This window comes from Phoxinus phoxinus, assembly GCF_949152265.1.
Source record: "Phoxinus phoxinus genome assembly, chromosome: 16".
In the NCBI taxonomy this organism is placed as follows: Eukaryota; Metazoa; Chordata; class Actinopteri; order Cypriniformes; family Leuciscidae; genus Phoxinus; species Phoxinus phoxinus.
This window is the reverse complement of record NC_136891.1, coordinates 3,484,201-3,495,950: the sequence shown is the minus strand read 5'-3', so window position 1 is coordinate 3,495,950 and position 11,750 is coordinate 3,484,201. Positions and strand designations below refer to the sequence as shown.

Sequence of the window (11,750 nt, the reverse complement as noted above, 5' to 3'; positions counted from 1 at the left end):
CGAGCGCTGAAGGACTCGCAGAGACATACGGGAGAAGAAAAGACATCAGCCGTGAATATATCCCTGAAAACAACTAACTTAGAAAATCAATTCAGTTTCTGAAGATCAGACATGAAATTGGTGCGTATATTAGTGTGATTTGTTAATACATAACCATGATTGACCACATCACGGTTATTTGAAATCAGCAATATTGAGTCTCACCTGCAGTAAATGAATCTTTCCATGTTTTGCACATGATCGTGTGTGTGTGTGTGTGTGTGTGTGTGTGTGTGTTTCTCAGTACTGTCTGTCAGGTCATCCCACTCTTCCCTGTAATGTGCTGAAGTTTAAATCCACCACCATCATGCTGGACTGTGGACTGGACACAACAGCAGCTCTGAGTTTCCTCCCACTGCCTTTAGTGCACAGGTATCATAATAACACTGATCACAATATCTCGATATTATTATTATTATTACTGCCTGGATCACTCAGAATACATATAGACACTTTGATGTGATGATATAAAATGGCACTTTGAATAACTAAATATAGATATTTAAGCAAATGTGTATCTGTTTATATTTACTGTTGATCTAAACAAGATATTTTTTCATTTTTCTGTATTTGGTTATTCTTTGCATACTGATACTACTTTACTGTGTTGTGTTTGCATTGTGTTGGTGGTACTTGTCGGATGTGTATTTCTGTACTTGTTGTGTTTTATGTTACCTCAGTTTAATTTAGTGGATCATTAAAGAGTTAAATTATTAGTGTATTTACACCACTTCTGCTTACCAAGGCTGCGTTTATTTGATCAAAAATACTGTAAAAATTGTGAAATATTATTACAATTTAAATAACTGTTTTCTATGTGAATATATAGTAAAATATAATTTATTCCTGTGATCAAAGCTCAATTTTCAGCATCATTACTCCAGTCTTCAGTGTCACACGATCCTTCAGAAATCATTATAATATGAGGATTTTCTGCTCAAGAAACATTTATGATTAATTTTTTTCAGGATTCTTTGATTAATAGAAAGTTCAAAAGAACAGCATTTACCTGAAATATAAAGCTTTATCAAATTATACATTCATTTACTGTCACTTTTGATCAATTTAATGCATCCTTGCTGAATAAAAGTATTGAATGGTAGTGAATAATGCATAATAGTGTATAATAGAATACATTATTTTTCCTATATTTTACTTGCATTAAATTTTTTTACTCTACTTGACTATTAGTGCTACTGTGCTAGATTTAAACGCTCATATTTAATTTTTACTTTGTTTTATTTACCTATTACTATCATCTATTTAGTAAATAAAAATAGCATAAATATCTTCATATCACTGAAATATGATATGTATTACATATCTTATAAACTTACATTATACAAAAAGCTACTAGATATTTTGTGGATTCAAGCAACAGAGAATCACATCCAGTGAGTGGACTAAAACAACTAGATGTTATTTTAAAGTTTCTTTCTATTAAATACTGATAAAAATAATTTTGTTCTGATGATTTACAGTCCAAGACTCTCCAAGCTCCCAGGATGGGTTTCCAAGGACGGAGCCATAAACCTGGAAAAAGTGAGTGTTTGCTTGACATCGGAATGATCCCAGTGCTCATTTTATAAATACCAGTACACATGAAACTCGAAACATTTGAATACGGTGCAAAAGTTCATTTATTTCAGTAATTCAACTTAAAAGGTGAAACTAATATATTATTATATAGACTCATTACATGCAAAGTGAGATATTTCAAGCCTTTATTTTTTATAATTTTGACGATTATGGCTTACAGTTTATGAAAACCCCAAATTCAAAATGAGTATATTGTGAAAAGGTTTTCATAAGCTTTCATAATCATCAAAATTATAACAAATAAAGGCTTGAAATATCTCACTTTGCATGTAATGAGTCTATATAATATATTAGTTTCACCTTTTAAGTTGAATTACTGAAATAAATGAACTTTTGCGCAATATTCAAATTTTTCGAGTTTCACCCAGTATATTTCTGTAATAAGAAGTGTGTTGAATGTGTGTTGTAGGAGTTGAAGGAATGCTCAGGACGCGTGTTTGTCGACTCACAGCCTGAATTCTGCCTCCCTGAAGTAAATATTTGCTCTTCACACGAATGAAACGGCCCCTTCTTCATCATATCTTCCTCATCTGTGGATCAGAAAGTGTTGTTGTTAAAGAGATGATCGACTTGTGTTCCAGAAAGAGCTGCTGGACCTCTCCACCATAGACGTGATCCTGATATCCAACTATCACTGCATGATGGCGCTGCCGTATATCACAGAGCACACGGGCTTCACGGGGACCGTATACGCCACAGAACCCACTCTACAGATCGGCAGGTCTGCTTCTCTAATGGATCACAGAAATACACTTCTGTTCAGCAAGCACACATTCAAGTCATCAAAAGTGACAGTAAAGACATTTATAATGTTACACAAGATTTCTGTTGCAAGTAAATTCTGTTCTTTTGAACCGGATTCATAAAAATATCCTTTATATCATTATATATATATCAAATATAATTGTTTTATGCTTTATTAAGTCTTTCCATTCTAACTCATTTAACACATTTATACAAATAAACATTTAATTTTAAGATATAATATTATTTTCTTTTTTTTTCTTCTACTTTCTTTTCTTTTTCTTTTGTAATAACCAATAAGTACATAATTAGATACTTTTACATAATAAATAAAGATAGTTAACATTCACATATATGTAGAGTATCAAGCTCTAACCACACCTAATAAATAAATAAAATATCAAATAGTAATAAATAAGTAAACTAATAAATGGATAAATAAGAAAGGAGGGAGGATTATATGAAACAAGTAATATATATAATAATTTTTAAAATATAAATATTTTTATTTTAGAGGTGCTTTTGCTCTTAATTTAATGTAATCTCCATAGAATGTACTTTTTTTAAAAAACTAGATCTAACCAATCATTTACAAAATTTCGGAGAAGGCTAGAATCCGCAGTTTAAAGTCCCCCTGTAGTCAATCATTGTATCCCTTAAAACTCATCTTTGATCACAAAAATTACATATTTAAACGATTTCTCCTTGAAAAAATTTCTTTATGCCTTAAAATATCTTGAATGTAACTCGACACCCTCGCCTCATTTAGTGTACGGTGTTCTATGAATATGCAAATGAGCCCCGCCTCCACTCACTCACTCAGAGATCCACTGGTGGACGATCACACGTTGATCTGATTGGTTACAAGGTAGTTTGTGACGTCAGAAACACCAGCGATTTCAAACCGTGTTTTTGAGACTGTCTTTGGTTCACTGCAGTTTTAAACAGAAAATACTCCGCAATGCTGTCGACTTATGAATATACACATCGTAAAGCATGTTAAAAACACCACAGACATATACACAACATAAATAACTTGATTTTCACCACAGGGGACTTTAAATGAATGGTTTTACTGTATTTTTGACATGTACTGTATGTGGACCTGATCTCACAGTTGCTGACAAACGAATCCCTAATTTGATATGATCTCCAGTTGATGTATCAGTAAATGAGTCGATCTTGACCTGTAGTAACTGGTTTCGGTGTCTGTGGTTCAGGTTGCTCATGGAGGAGTTGGTGACGTTCATGGAGAGAGTCCCAAAGGCTCATGCTGCCTCCTGCTGGAAGAACAAAGACATTCAGAGGCACTAAACGCCACATCTCAGCTCACTCAGGCCAGTTAGACAAGCACCGGCTGTATTTTGACCTGAGGTTTTGTGTGTGTGTTCAGGCTTCTCCCGAGCCCTCTGAAGGACGCGGCGGACGTCTGGAGCTGGAGGACGTGTTACAGCATGTCGGAGGTCAATTCTGCCCTCAGTAAAGTCCAGCTGGTGGGATATTCCCAGAAAGTGGTGAGGTCCTCATACCAACACTCCTATCTAACACAAGACTAAATCAAATTATGAACACTACATCCAGTCTGGACCTTCTTTAAAAAAATAAATAAATAAAAAATCTGCATTGTACATTATCATACCTCCATATACTGCACTCTTACAAATGTCTCTTATTATGTCTCTTTTGCACTTTCCTTTCTACCTCATCATGCCATTTCGCAGTGATGTGATCACTGACCATTTACATACCTCATTCTCAACTTTACATTTGCACCTTGTACTGCATTTTGTAAGATGCGCGACCCTGGATCACAAAACCAGTCACATGTCGCACGGGTATATCTGTGGCAATAGCCAACAATACATTGTATGGGTCAAAATTATAATTTTTCTTTTATGCCTTTTTAAGTAAAGATCATGTTCCATGAAGATATTTAGTAAATTTCCTACAGTAAATATATAAAACATGTATTTTTGTGAGTGAATGCAGCACAATCGAGAACATAAATGCACAACTTTAAAGGAGATTTCTCAATGTTTAAATTTTTTTGCTCCCTCAGATTCCAGATTTTCAATAGTTGTATCTCGACCAAATATTGTCCTATCCTAACCAACCATAGGCTACATCAATGGAAAGCTTATTTATTCAGCTTCCAGATTATGTATACATCTCAATTTCAAAAAATGACCCATGTGACCCATGTTTTGTGGTCCAGTGTCACATATATTGCATATGTTTAGATTTATTACTGGTCAGATGCTAATTGTGTTTCATTGGCTCTGTACTTGTACTCTGCTCAATGACAATAATGTTGAATCTGAATCTGAATGCGCTGTGTAAACTCCTCGTTGAACTCTGTCTGTCTCTCAGGAGTTGTTCGGAGCGGTGCTGGTCACTCCGTTGAGTTCGGGATATTCTCTGGGCAGCTCAAACTGGATCATTCAGTCACATTATGAAAAAGTGTCTTATGTGTCTGGCTCTTCTCTGCTCACCACACACCCTCAGGTGACGCCACACACACACACACACACACACACACACACACACACACAGATCACAGCAGAAACACGCAATCCATCTATCCAGTCCCTCAATACATGAAAAAATCATCAGTCCAGAGAAATGTTGATTAGTAATTATGCTGGCTTGATAAAGATCTACTATTTGAGCTGCTTCTTCTTCTTCTTCTAAGCCGAAGTTTAAACAGTATCTTCTCCTAGAGCTTTCAAGCTACAGCCATCAAACATCGAACAACATGTTCATTCATGCTAACAAAATGCTAATTCATGTTAACAACTCGTTAAAACATGCTAGCAACATGATAATTCATAGCAACATGTTAGATCATGGTCACAACATGTTAATTCATGCTAACAAAATGCTAATTCGTGTTAACAACTTGTTAAAACATGCTAGCAACATGTTCATTTTTGTTAGTAACATGCTAAATATGCTAGCAACATGCTAATTAATTAAAAAAAAAATTTCATGGGTTATTCACGGGTTATTGTTGAGTAATTTGAGACATGTGTTGTGTTGTGTAGCCCATGGAACAGGGCTCTCTGAAGAACAGTGACGTCCTCATCCTGACCGGCCTGACTCAGATCCCCACCGCCAACCCAGACGGCATGCTGGGAGAATTCTGCAGCAACCTGTGTGAGTTTCTCACCGGCCTGATTTACTGTGTTCAGGGCTCGTAAGGGAAAGCGGGGCACAACGTAACGCTTTTTGACTTTCTCAGTTTGTATAAATCTACTTAGGGTTTAGAGTATTTATTTTTACCCACATTAATGTCCCACATGTCCAGTACAATTATGTGGTTTTGTTTTATTAATACAGTGTATACTTTTTTCTTAATTTACCCCGAAAGAATGGAAGTGAATGCTATCTGATCTAATAAATAAATAAAAATACAAGTCAAACGACCAAAATATTTTCTCAATAAAATACAATTATTCATATAAAATAAATGCATTTTTTAATAATCAAATTTTTTTTTTTGGAGTTTGACAACAAACACACTGGAAAACACAGCTATACAGCATAGTTCAAAACAAAATAATAATTAATAATTTCTGAACATTGACTCAGTCTTTATTTACATGTTTCTCATGTTTTCTCAATAGAATTTATAAAAGTATAAAATATAATAGCATATTTCTAATAGGGGCTCATTGTAACGCAGTGTTACAACATGCCCGGCCGCACAACTGGGATTTAAACCCTGCTAGTGTCTTCTACTGCTTAGCGAAGTAAGACAGGGTGCTTAAAGTGCTTGAAGTGCTTGAAGTTGACTTTCTGAAATTGAAGTCCTGGAAAAAACTTAAAAACAGCCATATTAAAGAAGTACTTGAAAAGTTCTTACATTATTGAAATACTATATTGTAGTATATTTTTTTGGAAAAATAACGCTGCAACCTGTCTGAGATATAGAGCTATTTTGCACAGTGGTGTAACTTTGTTTTAAAAAGTGGGTGAAACTGGAGTGCTACGCGTGCTTTTGCTAAGCATGTCAGAGGTTCCGGGTTTTAATCCTTCCTCGTATATTATTATTCTTTTTTATTTAAATTTTTTTTATTCCTCATTGAAATTTAAGATGTTTATAAATGATTGTATATCTAGTGCAGGTACACGTTTGTGTGCATTTTTGTGATTTCGTTAGAAAGAATAGAGAGTCCCCAACGGCATTAAGCGATGGGGTTGACGCGCTCGTCTGTGTGGATATATATCGTGTGCACGAGCCAATAGAGAACACTGTATCCGCACCACTGATAACAGCGGCAACAGACACTCAGCATGATTTAAAAATAACAATAGCAACACATTCCAGCGCCTCTTAAGACAAATTAATGTCAAACTGGGTATGTTTCATTTGCATTAGGTATATCCGTGCAACCAGATACATAAAAAAAAAAAGTGGTGCGGACAACATCGACCCTGGCAAAAAGTGGTCCCACCCGCAAATTACACCCATGATTTTGCTTGACTCTGAGCGTATTAAGTATATGATGAGTATATAATACAATTTTATACAATCTTTCATTCAATTATATTTTCATGGAAAAAAATATGGCGATATCTTTCTCATAGTATCCTTTCAATAGTTATGGGGATTTCCCATGTCTGACAGCGCTGGTCAATGGATTGATCTCTATGAAGTGAAACATCAGATACCTTATATCTGTAATTTGAGTAAAAAAATAAAAATAAAAAAACGAATAAAATAAATAAAAATATTGTTTGATAAGTTATGATTGTAGTCCTTGAAATCCCAAAAAGTAGTGCTTGAAAAATCTTGAAATCTCTCTCTCTCTCTCTCTCTCTCTCTCTCTCTCTCTCTCTCTCTCTCTCTCTCTCTCTCTCTCTCTCTCTCTCTCTTTCTCTCTCTCTCTCTTTCTCTCTCTCTCTCTCTCTCTCTCTCTTTCTCTCTTTCTCTCTTTCTCTCTTTCTCTCTCTCTCTCTCTCTCTCTCTCTCTCTCTCTCTCTCTGTCTCTCTGTCTCTCTCTCTGTCTCTCTGTCTCTCTCCCTCTCTCTCTCTCTCTCTCTCTCTCTCAGCCATGACGATCCGTGGCGGTGGGAACGTGCTGGTCCCGTGTTATTCGTCGGGTGTGATCTACGATCTGCTGGAGTGTCTGTATCAGTTCATGGACTCAGCGAATCTGGGAAGCACTCCGTTCTACTTCATCTCCCCCGTGGCCAACAGCTCGCTGGAGTTCTCACAGATCTTTGCTGAATGGTACGATCACACATGATTTAAAATATAGATGAAAAAAGGGAGATACAAAAAAGTACTATGGTAATCATAGTTTCTTCCAAAATACTATAGTTGCTAACTTGGTGTTGATCGCCACTGTCATTGAAATAAATTCATAGAATTCAGTCTTAATCGATCATGATAAATATTTATTAATCGTGATTTTACAGGACTAACATATACTAACATGTATAGTAAATTGTCTTATTACACATCTATAATATAATATATAATATTTTATAATATAAATTATAATTATAATTACAAATATAATACTTGGTTATGTGTTAAAGACATAGAATACACAGTATTATAATTAATAATTGAATTTTAAATTAACAAAATAAAATGAAATAATATTTTTTTGCTCATTGCTAAATATTGGGTTATGTCTTCTTAACGACATCTATAGTAATATATTATAATGAAATACAGTAATTTAATAAAATAATAATCAAATATTAAATTAACACATTTTTCTAGTTCATTGGCTAGATTTTGTGGGTGTTGTCTTATAAATACTTTATTATATGTTATACTTTTTTTTTCTTTTTCATAATAGTCACTGTAAACGTCACTGAAAAATGCATTGGTTTGATCATCCTGACAGTAGGCGCTTTGACATGTTACTATGGTTACCATGGTTATGTTTCATTACTGCTGTGATATGTGCTCAATAATCGCTCTTTCTCTGGCTGTGTTCCTCTTGAAGGTTGTGTCAGAACAAGCAGTCTAAGGTGTATCTGCCCGAGCCGCCGTTTCCTCACGCGGAGGTGAACATCAGCCCAACACATCCCAGTGATGACACGGACAGGTTTGCGGGTCACTGACGGTCATGTCTTGTTTCTTCCAGCTGATTCAGACCAATAAACTGAAGCATTACCCCCAGTATTCACGGAGACTTCAGCAGTGAGTTCCGGCAGCCGTGTGTGGTGTTCACGGGTCACCCGTCCCTGCGCTTCGGGGATGTGGTGCACTTCATGGAGCTGTGGGGCAAATCCGGCCTCAACACCATCATTTTCACTGGTGAGGTCGAGCAATCACAATCATACTTCAGACCCCAATGCAAAACCTTCTGTAATATTCAGACAACAAGTTTAACATTCAGACATTAATACTTTTTATCATCAAAGAGGCATTAAGGGTGTGTGTTCACACTTGCAAACCTTGGAATTATAACACAAATTATAACATTTAATAAAGTATTTATAAGACAACACACAAATTCTAGCCAATGACCTAGAAAAATTTAATTGCATATAATTTTATTTTGTTCATTTAATATTCGATTGTTAATTATTATATTAAATTACTGTATATTATTATAGATGTCTTTAATAAGACATAATGCAGTATCTAGAAATTAACAAACAAAAAAAATACTTTTACATTTAAAGGATTTGAGGGGAAAAAAGCCTAAGCTATTAGTGTTTGTAATGTTTAAAAATGTTTCGTCCCTGTCGTAAGATGATTTCTGCGCTCGGATCTACGTTAGATTGATAAATGAGGCCCACTGTCATTTGTAAAAGAATAGTTCACTAAAAAATTACAATTATGTCATTAATTACTCTCCCTCATGTCGTTCCAAACCCGTACGACTTTCGTTCATCTTCAGGAACACAAATGAAGATATTTTTGATGGAATCTGAGAGTTTTCTGTCCTTTCATTGACAGCTACACACTTTGACGCTTCAAAAAGCTCATAAAGAGATCGTAAAACTAATCCACTAAGCGGTTTAGTCCAAATTTTCTGAAGAGACTCGATCGCTTTATATGATGAACAGATTTAATTTAGCCTTTTATTCACATTTAAACATTGATAACAAATATACCTATATAACTAGTTAATACCACTAAAAAGGCTCAAAATCGCCTCACACTAACACGGCAGCATAATGAGGGTCCCTACATGCAAACCGAAGCATTGAGAACTTTGTAAGTGTACAGACAGTTTAATAAGAAGATACTTTATAAAGACAGCACATTACACGTATACAGGCAGGAGCCATCTTGGAAAACAGTCTCGACTAGTCGAGCCACGAACGCCGTGCTACGTTAGATTTCACAAACGTAACTCCTATCGACCAGCTCACTTAGCACGGCGTTTGTGGCTCGACTAGTCGAGACTGTTTTCCAAGATGGCTTTCCCACCTGTATTCCTTAGCTTTCATTTTGAGTTGAGTTTTGCAGTGACATTCTCTTCTGTGTTTGTTTTTTGTTTATTTGTGAATATCCTGACATTGTTAAGCACTTTGGTCAACTGTGCTTTTATAGATTTTGAAATGTGCTATATACATTTGAACTTGAATGTTTTCCTGCGCTGTGGTGTAGTTTGATGTCGAGTGGGAAATGCTCTGACCTCTGAATGATGTGTCGTTCTCAGAGCCGGACTTCTCCTACCTGGACGCTCTGGCTCCGTATCAGCCGCTGGCAATGAAGTGTGTGTACTGCCCTATAGACACGCGACTCAACTTCCACCAGGTGTCCAAACTCCTGAAGGACATCCAGGTACGGTCTGTTCCTCCTGAATGCTCAAATGTTGCTCTCAGGGCTGCACAATTAATCTCACTCGCCATTATTTTACACGCAGCTTGTCAGTGCAGCGGCTGATCGGTAGTAAATGCTTCATCTGAACACCAGAAATATGCCCAATACACACTAATATATACAAAACACACCAAATATGCCCCGCCGCAGAAGTACGATAACACACATCATTCCAGGAAATCCCTATCGCTGTAGCTGACAAAACCGAAGATTGCTTTGATATATTAAACATGACTAATAAACACACGACTGCCTTATTCTGTGTAAGAAGCACATCATCTCACAGAAGCATGAGCTCAACTGTCCTTATGAAGTGAGTTTGGAGTAAAAGCATGTTATTAATGTTGTCTTTTGTTGGACAAGAGGTTCATAAATGCTTCTTCTCATGTTTGACGCATGTTGCTTTTCAAATGCACGTTATAAGCGACTTAATAATCACAGCCTTTGCGAGTTCATGTAAATTGTGATTAATCATGCAGCCCTAATACTATTCCATAACAAACAAGGGTTGACCATTTTGATTTCATGGTGACTTTAAAGAATTCCAATAAGGAACACTATTTATTACATAATTTGGAACCAATATGATTCAACTGGATAAACTGAAAATCTATTTTTGTTAGATCCCAGTAGGATTTGTTCCAGTTTGGAATATAAAGCAGTGGAATACTCTATTTAACAATTTCACAATCGTGATATTTCTTTTTTTTTCGAGTGGGGGTTCAATCTTCAGCTGGCCGCCACTGGCATGTCACGTGACCTGTCAGTGGCTGGCTGGCAGCTGCCAGTCTGATCACGGCCATTTGACTGGTTTAATTGGGATAACCGTCCCCAAAACATCAATCATACAAAAGAATTGATGCATAAGATTATATTCGTAATAAGAAAACAATTTATTTCCTTGCAGCGAGAGTGTCAGGCAACACGCTATACTCGCAGTTCAGCCGCGACTGACTGGATTGAGCGTCCAGCAAAGCGTCAGTAAGCAACCAGTCGTGATCAGGGCCATTTGACTGCTTTAATTGGGATCAAATTCTCTAAAACGCCAATCATGCAAAAGAACATAATCATATCAACACATGCATGATAAATGAGCTAGAGAGGGAGGAACACAAAACTCAATGGTTTCTGAAACTTGCCGAAGGTAGACTGCCAGACAACTAGCCAGCCACTGACAGGTCAGGTGACAGGCCAGAATCAGACTGACAGCTGCCAGCCAGCCACTGACAGGTCAGGTGACATGCCAGAATCAGACTGGAAGCTGCCAGCCAGCCACTGACAGGTCAGGTGACATGCCAGAATCAGACTGGAAGCTGCCAGCCAGCCACTGACAGGTCAGGTGACAGGCCAGAATCAGACTGGAAGCTGCCAGCCAGCCACTGACAGGTCAGGTGACATGCCAGAATCAGACTGGAAGCTGCCAGCCAGCCACTGACAGGTCAGGTGACATGCCAGAATCAGACTGGAAGCTGCCAGCCAGCCACTGACAGGTCAGGTGACAGGCCAGAATCAGACTGGAAGCTGCCAGCCAGCCACTGACAGGTCAGGTGACATGCCAGAATCAGAC

The 11,750-nt window shown here is 36.9% G+C and overlaps 1 protein-coding gene across 1 annotated transcript in view; it reads left to right on the top strand.

Annotated features, from left to right (window-relative positions):
- ints9 (integrator complex subunit 9) overlaps window positions 1-11,750 on the top strand; it is a 19,872-nt gene continuing 8,122 nt past the window's right edge. Inside the window, 14 exon segments of the mRNA XM_079639578.1 lie at window positions 1-120; window positions 284-411; window positions 1,521-1,581; window positions 2,048-2,110; window positions 2,220-2,359; window positions 3,603-3,689; window positions 3,776-3,896; window positions 4,753-4,887; window positions 5,427-5,538; window positions 7,438-7,618; window positions 8,349-8,409; window positions 8,490-8,519; window positions 8,521-8,662; window positions 10,020-10,144. Coding sequence (XP_079495704.1) covers window positions 112-120; window positions 284-411; window positions 1,521-1,581; window positions 2,048-2,110; window positions 2,220-2,359; window positions 3,603-3,689; window positions 3,776-3,896; window positions 4,753-4,887; window positions 5,427-5,538; window positions 7,438-7,618; window positions 8,349-8,409; window positions 8,490-8,519; window positions 8,521-8,662; window positions 10,020-10,144 — 1,395 coding nt within the window. The 5' untranslated portion in view covers window positions 1-111.